General features: G+C 43.0%; 1 protein-coding gene across 4 annotated transcripts in view; it reads right to left on the reverse strand.

The window, feature by feature from the left end:
- Positions 1-449: 449 nt before the first annotated feature.
- Positions 450-15609, reverse strand: part of ABCA1 (ATP binding cassette subfamily A member 1) — a 97508-nt gene continuing 82348 nt past the window's right edge. For all 4 annotated transcript variants that reach the window (XM_086869025.1, XM_086869028.1, XM_086869026.1 and 1 more), the window contains 20 exons: positions 14297-14486; positions 14060-14154; positions 13676-13708; positions 13021-13126; positions 12240-12314; positions 11670-11839; positions 10566-10743; positions 9919-10034; positions 9687-9831; positions 8210-8333; positions 7479-7608; positions 7225-7345; positions 7002-7064; positions 6449-6555; positions 5921-6062; positions 4865-4999; positions 4533-4636; positions 4313-4405; positions 3892-4135; positions 450-3690 (listed from right to left, as the gene is read on the reverse strand). In XM_086869025.1, the coding sequence (XP_086725151.1) occupies positions 3550-3690; positions 3892-4135; positions 4313-4405; positions 4533-4636; positions 4865-4999; positions 5921-6062; positions 6449-6555; positions 7002-7064; positions 7225-7345; positions 7479-7608; positions 8210-8333; positions 9687-9831; positions 9919-10034; positions 10566-10743; positions 11670-11839; positions 12240-12314; positions 13021-13126; positions 13676-13708; positions 14060-14154; positions 14297-14486 (2512 nt within the window). In that variant the 3' untranslated portion in view covers positions 450-3549. The remainder of the gene's footprint in view (positions 3691-3891; positions 4136-4312; positions 4406-4532; positions 4637-4864; positions 5000-5920; positions 6063-6448; positions 6556-7001; positions 7065-7224; positions 7346-7478; positions 7609-8209; positions 8334-9686; positions 9832-9918; positions 10035-10565; positions 10744-11669; positions 11840-12239; positions 12315-13020; positions 13127-13675; positions 13709-14059; positions 14155-14296; positions 14487-15609) is intronic.

Raw genomic sequence — 15609 nt, forward strand, 5'->3', positions numbered from 1 at the left:
GTTTATCCTTGAGCAATCATACTGTTATTCTGCTTTCATTTGTAAACTGCTGTTCAAAATCAACCAACTGTATAGGATGTTTTTTATACCAACTGTATAGGAAGGAGGAGCAATCAGCAGCTCACAGCTCTGTAATAAAAATTCAGAGGCAGGTACTTGAGTTGGGATTTAAACATCCAGAGAAGTTTGTTATGCTTTGCAGTTGGATTTGACAGTTAACCAATCACTTGCTAGAGACCTTTTTATTTAATAACTTTAATGTAGCACTTACCTTTATATCTTGTATGTCCTCATTTACCTGAAAATAGTGTATCTACTCCATACTAGGTTTTAGAGCTACTGAAATCTCATGAATCAAAGTTCACAACAAAATAAAACCAAGCAAAACAGAAGCTTCTAGCAGTGCTCCTTGAAATAAAAAATGCAAAAATTACCCTTGTGAAGACCAGTGGTGCTATAACAGCTTTATTTTTTTACTTAATACAAGGCAATTAGAGTGCCTTTTAATACTTCACATAACAGATATTAGCAAATACAAATATATATACTTTTTTTTTTTTTTTGCTTTTAATGAAAATGTCCATTTAAGGATTTAACTTAGAAATTTCAGTTGTGAAATCTCTCTAGATTTTTGCAAAGTTAACAGATATTCCAGTGCAAAAATAGATCCCATTACAGATAGCATAAAGTGCTTGGAACGAAGGACCAACTATAATTCAGGAGGGAAAGATAAGCACAAAAGTGGTTGTTTAACCATGGGGGAAATACAACAACTCCTTACTGAAATACAAATGTACTACAAAGAGGGATGCCACATGTCAATAGTACTGAAGTTTAAAATAAGTTAACACCTCAGTGTAGTTTCATTATCAAGAGTGGTTCATCTAATATGTATGACTCCAGAGTGATTTTTCCCAAACACATACTTGAATGAGTAAAAATTAGTGGCTGTCTGAACGTATTCCATGACAAGTCTTCATGCCAGTGTTGCATTATGCTGTCTGTTCAGTACAAACAACGCAGATCAGAGCTGTGAAGTAGTCTGGTCAATATCCACATTTACTGCAATATTTTGTCACAGATAGCAGACCCTGTAAGCATGACAGTCATGGGGCAAAAGAAATCAAGAATCTTTTTTGTGGGCTAAGGAAAGTGTATTACCGTGTAACTGTTGTTTCCTGATACATGAATCATTTAAATGAGCAGGTACCAAGAGCAAACCACAGCCCTTCCAGGACCAAATCTGAATCCTCCTAGAACTCGTTCTAGCTCTGCACGCACTAGTTTGGTGCAGTGCAAAAAAGTTAGCCCTTCACTTCAGTGATGTAATGTGGATTTGTAATAGTGACTTGTAGCAGTGGTGAGACTCCAGTACATGCTATTTCTTTCAATGATACCGCCACATAGTTCTGGAGTAGTCATGGTTGTAGCTCTGCTGTTCTGCACTTGGAAGTCTGGCATATTCGTCACCCTGTAACTCATCCCCATAGAGTGACAATGACATAAAGGTAATAACAAAGCATGTTTTAAGTGAGGTATACCAATCCCCATTACACTCCTTTTCTCAATCCCCTCAGCAATGAATTATACAGATAAAAAAAAAAAATAAAATAAAAGTATGAAAAAGGCACTTCAGCAGAGCCTGTACTAAGCTCTTACTTTAACTCAAGGCAGGACACAGAGGGACAAGGAACTTGTTTAAACTGCATTTTAAAAATGTTGAGTTGGTCAGTGTTACCAAGTACACTTGGAAACATGTAATCAATCTTCTTCAGGCTCATGCCAGCCTTTTCAATATTTGGTGGGCTGCTATGGTCATTCACAGAAGAAAATGGTCCATGACTGATTCATGGAGTAGCATCAAAACCAGTGCAGAACCTGCGTGGGTGTTTAAGGCAGAGGCATGGCATACAGGAAAAGCTCAGGAACTGCACCTGTGTTCAGACCACATTACTGAACCAATTTTTGAATGTAAAAGCAACACAGAGGAGCCCAAAAAGCATACTCTCCCATGACCGTTGTACAATGTGAACAAGCATTGGTTGTTCTTACTATATAATTTCCCCTCTAATATTAGTCTGGTTTTGTGAAACTTGAAAAATTGGCTGATGAACTGTAGCACTATTATCTTGAACTCTCGTATTTTTCAGGGGGATTTTTACTGAAACAGTTGTTTGTCACATGTATAATAAGGGTGTATTCTCCAGTTAGGGATCACCTAATGACTGAAACTACACTGCACAACAGAAGCAGAAACTTACACACTAATGTTATACCAGTTTTCAAACAGGAAAATCTTAGGTGAACAACTTGCAGTTGTTTGCAGATAGCAGCTGATTGCTAGAATCTGGAACATGGTCAGATCATGAATGCAGCTATCCACCACAGGAACAGAGAGACAGCATAGCATTACAGGCATAATGTAAAGAAATACCGTGGCTACAAAGATCAACTGAAAGCATTTTCAATCCCTAATTATGCTACTTATCTATTTAAAGTCATAAATAATACTGTTAAAAAAAAAAATCTACATCTCGTTTCTAGTTTTATCTGGCAAAGCCAGAAACAGCAACATGCTTATGCTAAGCAGTAATTCCAGATGATGGGTACCTTTCTGCTGCAAAGCAGGGGTTAAAGAGCAGATATTACAAATCTGAGTGACAGTCATGATTTAGAATTTGCTCTTGGCATTAGCAGCTTGTACAACTACTGAGTTTGCTGCTGTGGTCCAAACCCTATGTCTGCTTCTCACCCACTTCTTCCTACTAGACGTTCATGCAGCTGCAACAGTACCTCAAAGGAGCAGGAAAGTACTTAACTGCACAAACATCTAGTCAAAGTATGTTGTTGATTGTGATGCTGGTGGGATAATCATGCATTTGGAGGGTTCACAGTTCTCCATATCACCACTTACTGATGAAGATGTGCAGCAATGATGGCCTGTCTCTTGCCATCTCACCTGCACAGTACTGCTTTGTAGCCTCAGTTTTGTCACCAGTGACCTACACCAGCCTAGAGAAAGCCAGCTGGTCAGGTAAGTTCTCACAACCTAGGGCTTCAACACTAGCGGTGACTCTTTTTGCCACTGACTGTTTTGGTGCATTCATTGCCAGCAATGGATACAGCACCAGCACATTCCCACTCCTGACACGAATGTTCTAAAGACTAAAACGTGCATGTCTAAAATATCTGCAAATAACCACTGGCCATGTTTCCTCAATGAATTATTTTAGCAACCCTAATAAAAACATACTGTACAGAACAAGATACAGTATGGCTGAAAGCCCACAGCATCTAGTGGGTGCTTTACCACAGCTTCAGAGTTATACTGTAATGAGCTAAATTCAAGTCTTTCACTGGAGAACAGTACAAGACGACTCCATGAGGCACTGCCCCTGTAAAGGAATTGTTTTCATTGCATTGAATTGCATTGCATTGAATGGTTATCAGTAGAGTGTCCAGTTGCTTTTCCTCTAGCTTCTTTGGGAATATACTATCCCAGGAAAAGGAAGTTTGCATTCTGCTCATCATTTCTTTGATGAATTTGGCTCACACACAACTTTCTTTTACCTTCTCATCTTGCAGGAAGGAGTTAAGGATTGCAATGTCTACCACAGTCTGGTTTTTGTGCAATGACAGGTCCTTAGAATGGTCGTCGTCACTTTGGTCCTTAGCAAAATTTACAAAAACCTACAAGAAGAACAGGCCATGTCACACACCACCATAGTATTTCATTAATTCATGTAATTTTAAGCACTGGACACCCTGAAATAGTCCTGGGATTCAGCACTCTAGTTTGTTTAAATGCCTTTATAAGATAGGTGCATTAAATTGGTGGATGTACTCCTTCTACAAAAGAAGCTTTTGGCATCCAGGCTACTAAAAACTTACTTGGTCAAGTGTGGTCTGAGAAACGGAGTAGTCTTCTATGTGGAGTCTCTTTTTGTTCTGGGAGAGAATACTGAATATTTTGGCCAGGGAGGATGGTGAAGAGGGAAGTTGGTACTGCAGCATATTCCGATGTTTTTCTTTTAGGACACTTCCAGGGAAGGCATGCCCAAAGAACTCCTCAACAGGCTTCAGGTCTGGGTTTGCTCCTGCAATTCTCACCACTATGGTGTAGCCATCTCCAAACCTACAAACAAAAATGTCAGTACAAGAGTTAAGTGCTTCTGAAAAACAAGTGGGCTAAAAATCCAGCAGCATTTATCATAGTCAGAATAGCAATAGAAATGCTGTATGAGGAGCTAAGCCTAGCTGTACCTCCCTAAAAATGCAAAGTGTGTGGTATAAACGAAAATAAAACACCTACCTGTTCTTTAGGTGCTGGACGCTGCCCAGACACCTGAACCGCCCATTGACCATTATCGCCATTCGAGTGCACAGGGCTTCGCATTCTTCCATGCTGCAGGCAGAAATAACTTCATTAGAAATGCACAGAGCACTGAAGGGCAGAGCAGAAAGGCTGAGCTTAGCATCCAGCCCTGGCAAATGTAAAAGCCAAGGTATGACACAAGTGCGCTGCTACTTACCTGTGAGATGTGAGCACCACTGATCTCCCCTCCTTGATTACACTCAGAGCACAGTTCCACAAGAAGCGACGTGCTTTGGGATCCATCCCTGTTGTTGGCTCATCCTGCAAAATGTATACAAAAAACAAATGATGCTGCTACATTCTACTGACAAATACCTCATCTTTGAAATGACCTGTCCATTTCTGATTACAGAAACATTGAAAATAAGCAAGTTTGATTTCATTTTCTAAAATGAGAAAGTAATTTATGCACTGGATTTTTAATGAGTCTTCATTTCAACCTTTCTATTTTTTGAGAAAAATATTGATGAGCAAAGGTTGCAGACTCACCAGGAACACCACAGGTGGCCCTCCAATGAGGGCAATGGCTGTGGAAAGCTTGCGTCTGTTCCCTCCACTGTAATTCCCAGCGTATTTTTCTCCATATTTCACGAGGCCCAGTTTCCGAATTGCCCACTCGCCAACCTACAACAGACAGCACACCACCGCCTTCAATATAGCATCTGCACAAAGAGATTTTTCTTAGAAGCTTTGGCTTCAAAAGCAGCTTTCAGAAGGGCCATTCACCTGAGGATCTAATGTGGCATCAATACGGGTTTTGAAATACCCTGTGCACCTCTGGATCAGGATACATGTAACCCAGCTACTACTCAAATCACACCCAGAACTGGGTCCCTTTTTATATGGAGCTGGTGAGAACACCACATGGAAGAACTTGGCAGCAGTCTTAGAAGGAGATTGCAGTTTCCACCCATCATGTCTACTCTCACAGAAGGATTCAAGCTACTTGGACATACCCTAGATATCATCTGTGTAGAGCACTCAGGCCTCATACTGTCTCAAAAACTGTTAATTCCAGAAAACAGAACTGAGAAGGGTGCAGCATGGTACTGGCAGCTGTCATCAATTGCCTAAAGACAGTTCTTGTAACCTCATGTCTGAATGCTGAAATAGCAGCACTTTATTGATGCCCCATGATCAACAAGAAAGCTTTTAAAACTCGGAATAAGGCTTCTGCTAAGCTGTAGAGTGTTTGTTTCTGGGGACTTTGAAGAAGTAACACTTGATAGTAAGTGAAGTTCTGCATGACCTGCAGCTCCATAGCCCTTAAATTCTTACAGGAAGGAAGTTCTTCAGTGGAGAAGAACATCCACTATGACAACGCAGGACCCAAATTATCTGCCCTTCCATTTAGTGCATTTTTCCAGGCAGCACTGAAAGAACAGGGCAACTCTTGGGTTGTCCTGAATGAGAGGGGGACAGATTTCACCATACCGTATCTTCAACAGCTTCACATAATGACATTACATGAGTTGCAGGGAGGGTGCATGCAAGCAAGAATTTGCAAGTTGGTCACTGGGGTGGGTCCTAGAGTGTTTCATTTACCTTGCAGACTTCTTTCTCTGGAACACCTCTCAGGAGTGCAAAGAACTCCAAGTGCTCTCGCCCTGTTAGCAGTTCATTAACAGCATCGAACTGTGGGCAGTAGCCCATGTTCTGATGGACTTCTTGGATGTTGGACAAGATACTGTAAAATAAAAAAGCCTTTGTTAGGATTTCATGAGCATATGCTGCTATTCTAGATGTTAAAACAGTGTGAAACAGTGTTTCTGGAATCACTGAACTAACAAAAATACAGGATCCTAGAAATCCATCTTTATCAAGTTACCTTTTATCTCTCTCCCTTTTCTGTCCTTAAAAAAATTATATTTAAACATGGAAGAGCTGTTACATGGAAATGAATACCAGACTAAATCAACTTTCCTAAGCGACTGACACACTTTACCAGACCCAAACAAGGACTGAAACAGATGCCAGGAGTTGTAACCAGGAAAAGTATAAGAGACTTTTGATGTGGGAAAAAAAAGCTGTTAAAACTGGAGGAGAAAGCAGAGAAAATGCATTGTCTTTCACCTGTTTCCTTTGAGGAAAGCTTCTCCTCCCGTCACATCTGTATCACCAGTTAACATCTTAAAAGTGGATGACTTGCCAGCACCATTTACTCCCAGGAGTCCAAAGCACTGGGGATATAAATGAGCACAGTGTATTTGAGAACAGGATCCATCTGCACCATTTTCAGCACTGAAAAGATGTGTAGAAGCAAACTTGACCCTCAGGACAGCTAGAGGGACTCAAGTCCATTTTCAGGAAAAAAAAATAAAATTCTGTGCTTTTATTTTAAGTATAAACCTTTAGGCTGGGAAGACGAACAAACTGCGGTGTCACCTTGATACACTGTCACCACAGTTTATCTGTGACAAACCTGGAATACTAGAGTTTGGCATCTGGTCCCAGACACTGAGTGTTAAGTATCTTCTTCAAAGGCAGAGACACACAGAAACTGCTTCACCTTCTACTTTTCTTTGGTGTAGTTTGAACATTCATGTGGTTTTGATCTTATTCTACCCTGTGCTGACTCCTAAATACTGCAGTAATAATTAACAATGCATTTAACAAATAAGCTTACCTCTCCAGGGGGGATTCCAACACAGATCCTGTCAACTGCTGGCTTTCTCTTCATTCTGTAAATCTGAAACCATAAGAAAAAAGAATGAGGACAAAGTCAAAGAATTCCAATATTCAGTATTTCCAACTCAATCAAGTTTTGACCCCCCCCTAAATTCCTGTGATAAGACACAGTGAACTGCATAGTTTTGTGTCAATGAGTACAAATTCAGAAGTTCTGTCACCTTGGTTAGCTCCTTGATTTCCAAAATATCACTCTGTCCTCCTCCGCTAATTATCCTCTGCCTCTCTCTGGTTACATCCTCATCTTCATCATTCACAGGAGGCAGCTTGGCATAGACAGGCCTGAAGAAATGAACATGATAAAGCCTTATCAGAAAATGAGAGGGCCTTCATAGGTAATATTCTCCCCATTCCACAGGCAACACCAATGAAAACTTCACCTGCCTGTAGCAACACAGTAGAATGGACAACCTACCTGGGTTTGATGAAGAACCTGTACTGGATGAGCACTGTAATGAGGAAAAACACAACGCCTTCTACTGCCATGGCAAAGAGGTTCCTTCCCACCAGGTCCCATGACAGAGGGGACACAAAACGATTTTCTCCTGCCAAAATGAGATTAAAAGTACAATCACATTTCCAGAGCAAGAGGAGCACTCTAGCATTTCTTCCAGCAGAGCTCACCAAGTTGGGCACTGGGACAACTGGTGATCAGCCAGTTGCAGAAGGGAAGGATTAGACCACACAAGGGGCCAGCAACGGCTGCATGCACATTTTTTACTGTAGCAAAGCTGGGACTCAGGCCTGGAAAATTCAGTCTGCCAAAGAGCTAGCCCACCTTTCCAAAAGGTTAGTAAAGCATAGATAGACAATGACTCAGGCCTGGCATCTGCATGCCAAAGAAAAATAATAAATCCAGCTTTCCAGAACCTCAGCCACTCCTTAACACTAGACCTAATGATCTCCATACAATTGTCTTTTTCCATTTTTATTTAATGCTCTTAACTCAAAACTCTTTGGATCTATCTACCAGTTTCTCTTAACAACTTAGACTGGAAGACTATTATGACTTCCCATGTTTGACCAGGTCTGTACTGCATACTGTGCACTTTTAGTTCCTGAAAAGTTAGAGGAGCTTGTCTGGAGCAGATTATAGATTTCTGTTCGTTTCAGGCCATTGTCTCTGTCATACACAGTTTCACTTACCAAATCTCTCCAAAGCATCAGCCATAGCCTGGTTTTTCACCATGTCAATGAGTCCCCGGCCCAGGCAGAAGTGGGGGAAGATGAGAAAGACAGACTTCAGGATGTCATTGATGTCCTTCAGCTTCTGTTAAGAAAAAAATCAAGTGCCAGTGAGCCAGCTGACCAGAACGCGGCCATCACCTCCCAAGGGTGATCCATGTTGTCACTGACCCCTCCTTCCCTTCCTCAACACTGCAACCCCACAAAAATCTAAGGATTAGAAATGTTCTCCCAAGAGCCAGGACAATGGCTCCTCTGGACAGTCAGTGTTGTGTTGCTCACATAACACAAGCAAACTGCAATAAAAGGTTTTTCCAAACACTCTCAGTCTAAAAGGCAGTGTCTGCAAACAATGATATGCAAGGAGGCTACTGGCTGAGGACACAGAGAAGCTGAACTTGCGCACACTGGTTATGTCAGTGGCTGTAGGGCTGTAGGGAGTTCCTCCCTAACCCACATTGGAAGCTCTAATATGTTTCCCTTTGTTGTCTTCCAGCTGGCTTAGCCCATGGATTGAACTGATAGCACCCTGAGTTCCTGTTCTGCCAGGTAGTCATCTTTTGAGCATGCACTCATTTTTACTGAGCTAGAATAGGCTTTGTAACAAATGGAACCATCCTGTGTCCTTATGCCCACAGGAAGAGGTACAATCAACAGGTAACTCCCATGGGGTCTATTGAGTCTTCTCCTACAAGGAACACTCCGCACCTCTGTGGGTCAAACAGTGCTTTCCAAGACATCTTGTGCTGTCTACAAGCATGAGAGGAACTTGTACCTTCCCCAGGAGGCATCTGGTGTCAAAAATCTGAAGTGACGAGTGTAAGCTCCCCAAGACAGCTAGAGAGGCATTTACAGTAGGAGCCAAAATTCAGCGCAACTAAATGGCTGGGTGATTAAATGGCCTTCATACATGGAAAATGCCCTTCATTAAGAACATACAAGAAATTTCATCTGAATATAAGAAAATTCTATTTTTTTTTATTTTTTTTTTACCCTAAGAATGATTAAAAAATGGAAAAGGTTGTCCAGGCAGACTGTGGAGTCTCTCCCTGGAAATCTTAGAATCTAATAGCCCTGACCAACCTGCTTATGGTGGTTTGACCTTGGCCTCCCACTGCAAAAAAACAGGCTGTGCAAACCCAATACACTGCTGCAGCTGATCCTGCTCAGAGGTTGGAATAGACAATCTCAGGAGCTCCTTAACCATCTTAACTACTCTGTGACCTTTTCTAAAGGAGGCTTTAGCCCATTTCCACCAGAAATGGGCTAAAATCCATGTTTAAACTGCTGCTGAAGCTAATGTGTACCCACCAGGGCCTAGCTTTTCTGGAGATTTGGCTGCTAAAGGCAATATGTAACCTACATGGAACTAGACTGTAGCAGCACATGACAGTAAGGAACCTCTTAGGCTCCTTTTTCCTTAGGAGGAAAAACATACATTGTTGGTGAAGAGCTCCAGGACAAAGGTGGCCACACTTCCATTGATGCCAATGAAGAGATTCACACTGGTCAGCACAACGTATGCCGTGCTAGGGATTTTGAACACAAAGGAGGCCGGATACATGAGAGGGGTGATGGACCATCTGGCAAGAGAAAAGGCAGCAACATCAGGTAAAAACCTCCCAAGTCCAAGAGCCTTCCCAGTCACCCTCTGATGAGAAATCCCTTACCCATAGAGAAACAGGAGGAGAGCCAGCACAGGCAAGTTGGAGGAGGATACATAGGACTTCTGTTGGAAGCAGATGAAGATGATGACAACTAGTGTGGCTGGAACAATGTAGTTGCACTGGAAGGTGAAAAACATGACTTTAGATTTCTTTCCATAAAAAGAGATTTCTTGACATAAAAAAAGGATTATTGCTCTAATCCAATAGTTTTCAAAACTCTTCAGTGCTCCCAAAGCTGTTTTCAATGAGACTCTTTAAAGTGTCATATGTGTGAACCATAATACACTACACATTTCTTGGTCCCTCTAGAAGTAGTCACTAGACTCTCAGGGGTTTAGAACACCACAGGTTGAGAAAACCTGCTCTGGACAGAGCAGAACAAAGGGCTACACAAACAAACATTTTTGGGCAAGTATTTTAGAGTGACATCATAAATGCTAATGATTGAGCTTATGGTTGTCCTTCCATCCTCTGTTGTATTCCTTGACCCACTGAGAACCACTGCCCCATGAGAGTAAATACAAAAGTCATAGTCACAGTTGTTATTCACTAAAATAATGTGGTGCCCACTGGCCCAAACTGCACTGTGCATTTCAAGACACCCTGGAAAAATAGAACAGGGGATAGTTTAGCCCAGCCTTAGTCCTTACCATATCCCACACAAAGTTGGCCAGCCAATAGATCACAGGCTTCACACCACTGATGAACTGCAAGTGTTTAGCCTTGCTGACACGTTCCTGAATAAGGAAAACCACAAAGCTGGCAGGAACAAAGGACATGGCAAAGATCACACAGATGGACACGAGGACATCCACAGAGGTGGTCATCCTGGATAAAAAAAGGACAAAAGCAAATTCTTTGTATGCTGGTACTGGCTCCTTTGAGATGAAATGAGGCTGCTCATGCAGGCCAGGGCAGAAACTATTTCTTCTGCTGCTGTTGTTATTCTATCCTTATACCCAGAATCCTGAGTAAAGGATTACCATGCAAGACTCTCTTAACTGCACAGTTCTTCTCCAGCCATATAGCAAAGGGAACATACACATTCTGTTGGCATCTCAAGCACAGCATCACAACCTGGAGACTGGTTAATAACTTCAGCATAATAGACTGCTTTCTGTTTTCCTTATCACCACCACTTTGTTTCCCACATAATCCATATCCTGGGGCTGTTGGGGTTTGTCTTTTTTGGTGCTGTTTCAAAGCTCAGAAGTATCTGCCCATCATCTGCCACTGTTTTATGGACTGAAGGATATATATGCACACAGATGATGAGTTCTGACTCTGATCATAGTGGGAGTGGACTAGGCAACGTCTCAGTGAAGTTAACCCTGTGCATTACTGTGTGCCCCCAGCCTGAGGCAGTGGGCAAAACTCAACAGGACCTATTAGTGGTTGCTAGTCAAATGGTGGGGACAAAAGAATGACCATATTCATGGTGAGACACCTTTATGATGGTGGCTGAGGGGAATTTCCTAGAGTTGCAGAAGGTCTGATTCCTGAAAAGGACTGGTTCTTAGAAACTGCAGCTTCTGGGGACTCAAAGACACAAAGTTTATACAGCAGTGCTGTTCAACTGAGTGAAACAGCACAAGTTGCCACCTGCCCAGAACACAAAAAATAAGGCCTGCATATTAAGAGCCTAAATGGCAGAGGCCATTGACTGTCTACCAGTGAGTCCAAAACCTTCCAGTTGCCTGTTTCCAGTCATTAGCAATGAGCCCAAACACATCCATATTCATGTCACAACTTACAGAGCTACTTCAGAGAGCTGCTGCTTGGTGAGATTGAGTGGGTGATTGAAGGCAGTGATTCCATAAGCACTGGGATTTTCACCCTGCTGGAGGTTGGCCCGAAGGATGGCATTGTTGATCACATTTAGGAAGGATGCAATGGCATGCCAGCCCTTGTTGTTAAACCACACCTACAAGACACCACAACATCATCAGAAAGGCACCAGGTACATCAGCTACCCAAAAGCTTCCTAAGCCCTGCAGAACATCCCTTCCTCTGCTAAGGGTGTATTTCTTTCCACATCCTTCCAGCTAGCTTGCTGAGGGGCAGAACACACAGTTTAATCAATAAGCACAAGGGGCTGCTGGAAGCTATCACTGATCAAGCCCTGAACTCCTTCCGGTATTTAGGCCTAGACTCCACATGAGAACCAGATTTTGAGGAAGTCCATATAAAACTACAAGCTACATTTACTCCACTAGCAAATACAGAGAACTCTGGTCCACACAGTTTTCCAAGACAAACTGCTGTGACTCCAAGTCACCAGAGTTTCAAATAGCAGGCACAGACATGAGGATTGGTTAATTTACCTTCACATTGTTCTTTGTATCCAGGCCTTTCATGAAACTTGATAAGCTGTTGAGAAACCGATCCCCAGAACTTCCCTGCAAACAGCAAAGAAACAGTTACTTTCCCTCTAAGAATACCTTTATTCATGCCCTGGGGTCTAGCAGAGACTACGCAATGTTTTTCATAGCGCTGGCAGCTTTCTGCCAATTCAACAGCCTCTACCCACCAAACGGGGGGGTGGTAAGAAGGCTGAGTAGCTGCAGCTTCCCTTCACCCTTTCCTTTCTCTCACCAGAAAGAAGGGTCAATCTCATGTCTTTTTTTCCCCAGCAAAATGTATTAACCAAAGTTGCGTGCAACCTTCAGAGACATTGCAGCCCACAATGCAGTCTCAGAGGAAAACAGTGGCCCAGATTCTCCTGGGGCAGTGAGCCAGGGCAGACTCAACACAGGAAGGTTAACCTGAGTTTTTGAAGATGACAGCAACCCCTTCTTAATTTCCCAAGACAGCCCACACTGTTCTGCCACAAAACATTCAGATGTATGCAATCCCCACTGGCTTGTAACTGGTGTTGGGCAGAATCCACATCAGGAACGTGGGCTGGGTAAGCTTTAGCTGAGCATGTTTTCAAGCCTTCTGCTACTTCCAGACAACAGCCTGGGAGATCCCAACTCAGAGGTAGTGGGGAGAATTCAGTGGACACAGCTAACACACACATGTTCCTTATTTAATGGCTTCCAAGTCATCTCCCAAGTAACAAGACTTAGTGCATCCTGGGCTTATGGGGGAACAATTGCTCACCTGTGCCAGCTCCAAAATTTTCTTCACCTGCTTAATGGCATCAGTGACTTCATGGCTTGGAGGAAGCATGAGGGAACTGCTGGCTCCCAAGGAAAAGCCACCATATCTAAAAGTTTGGATAGAAAGTGATGCTAAGACATGAATATTCACTGACCTCCAGATAATGCCACTCCTCATCCCTCTCCATGTGTCTCTTCTTCCTGCAGTCCACCCAAGTCTAGTGTTGCTACTCTTACATGAAGGGATGACTTTTATTCTCCTACACAGTTGCTTAGCCATGAAGTCTTCTGCACTTTGTTTCTGGGGTTAAATACTCATTTCACAATTGCTCAGCATGCTGTCCATTTAATAAAGGCAGGTATTTGTCTGCAGGCAAAGCAGGACATCTCCCTGCTCCCCTTGATTGGAAGAATAGCACCTCCCAGAAAACAGTACCAACACACTGGTCATGAAAATCTTTTCAAGACTGCTCTCTGCATAAGGCAGACCCCAGTGCTCTGGGGTTGTCCTAGTTTATCCTCAAACATCTTCCTCCAACATCTGGCAGTTAAGAGTCCTATAAGACAAACTGAAAAGCAGGGTGGATGTGTCCTGCTAAATACTACACTCCAGTTTTAGTGGACACATACAAGTTAAAGAAAAGGCAGTAACTCACCTGAACTCATTCACCCAGATTTTATTCTTTAAGCTGCAGAGAGAAAAAAGAGCAGATGTATAATACATGGAACCAGAGGAGAGACAGACCTAACAAAGCAGCAGGCTGGGGAAAAGAGTGCAATAGCCTCTCACATCTGATAAAGCTCCCACCATTCCTCTTCATCCCTAGGCTTCCCCCATAATCTGCCTATGAGGGTCAGCACACAGAATCACTAACAAAGCAGAAACATCACTTGAGCTGAGGATCAGGGCTGTCTGAGGACCTGAGTGGATTTGGGTCACCAAACTCACTGAAGAGTTCCAGCTGCTCAGGCTTATTTTCCTGATCTGTGCATCACCCATAGAGCAAGCAGTGTTTGCTGGGGAGGAAAGGGGAGCATACCTTTTCCCAATGATTTGCGCGTAGGTCTTCACCAGGTAGTCTGATATATTGCGGCCTGTCAGATTCTGGAGGATGTCAGCTGTGTCTTGCTCACGCTGGTGTCACCAGTGAAAACACAGATAAATGCTTATCAGAAAACACAGGTGCTGAGTGAAACAAACCTTGTGCAATGCTGCATGCAAGAATCACACCCCTCATGAGCATTCCTCACAGCAGTACCACTGAAATCCCTCCTACCTGTGGGGGTGGCAGGCCCCCTGCACCAGGGGGGCACACAGGCAGCATCTTCTTGATCTTCTCACTGCTGCACTCACAAGATGGGGAAGGATTCTCCATGCTCCAGTTGCCTTTCAGGAAGATGTCCAGGACTGACTCTGGAACTGAAGCAGTGGCCCATTCCTTCTGCCCCACAGTGCAAGGAGTGTCTCTGTGTTTGGGAAGAGGCAAGAAAAAAGCAGTTTTTAAGACAAATACGATGGCCTTTGCTTACAAGACAAAGATTTAAAGATCAAACTCAACAGTTCCCAGAAGAGACAGTGTGTTTCTTAAAGGAGCTTGACCTCACTGAGACAAACAGCTCAGAGCAACAGATCAGACTCTGCAGCTTTTAACAGCTTTCACTGCCAAAGAAACTGAGGTTGGCCAACACTGAGTAGTGCCAGACACTCCCCTCTTTTTTTATAATTAAATTCTTTGTTTCAGTCAGTCCCAGCAGGCACGCTGTCCAGAGTTCAGTGAGCTGCTGGAGAATGCTCTTAGTCACATGGTTTAGTTTGAAGTAGTCCTCTGAGAAGCAGATAGTTGGACTCAATGATTCTCATGGGATTCTTCCAACATTGTGATATCCTGTGATTTTAAGATCACAGCAGATAATCTTCTTGGATGACTTCTTGGATAATACTACTTCTGCCTTTGGAGCATCAAAACACTGCTCTTCCCCAAGGCAGCAGTGGGCAGCTTTTTCCCCATGGCCCATTGGTGGACTAGCTCAGCTTTCATGCCTGTTATGAAGGATGCAGCTTACTTTCCACTGCTGGCCAATAAATCAGACACCTTGCCTCCCTCCCTATCATCCCGTGAACATGAGCTGCAGGTCTTCTGGACACACCATCCTGGACTCTTGAAGTGTATACCTTTTCTACATTCACAGACTAGATCTTAGTGACTTGCCCAAGGCCATGCACCAAGTCAGGTGGCAGAGCTAGGAGAAAACACAAATGCTGCCTGGCTCTTCACTCCTGCTAGTGCTTGTGGGGTGCTAACTCAGGTATCTATTGCAGCTGGAAAAAAAGGATTATGGAGTGGGAATAACTACAGTCAACAACATGCAGCAACATAAATATGTTCTTTACCATGTTCAGGACCAAACAGTAATTTGAGTCATTTGCTCTCTCCTTTCCATTTCTGTAAGCAAGGACTTGCACTCAAACCTCACTTCCTCACCAGACTGAGGGCTGGCAACTTTTGAAAAAGATTCTGAGCAGAAAAACTGAATGTAATTACAACTCTCTTGGCTTAAATCCTGCTCTGGCCATGTAATTACTATGATT

The sequence above is a fragment of the Cyanistes caeruleus genome, chromosome Z (assembly GCF_971803275.1).
Source record: "Cyanistes caeruleus chromosome Z, bCyaCae1.hap1.1, whole genome shotgun sequence".
NCBI classification, from domain to species: domain Eukaryota; kingdom Metazoa; phylum Chordata; class Aves; order Passeriformes; family Paridae; genus Cyanistes; species Cyanistes caeruleus.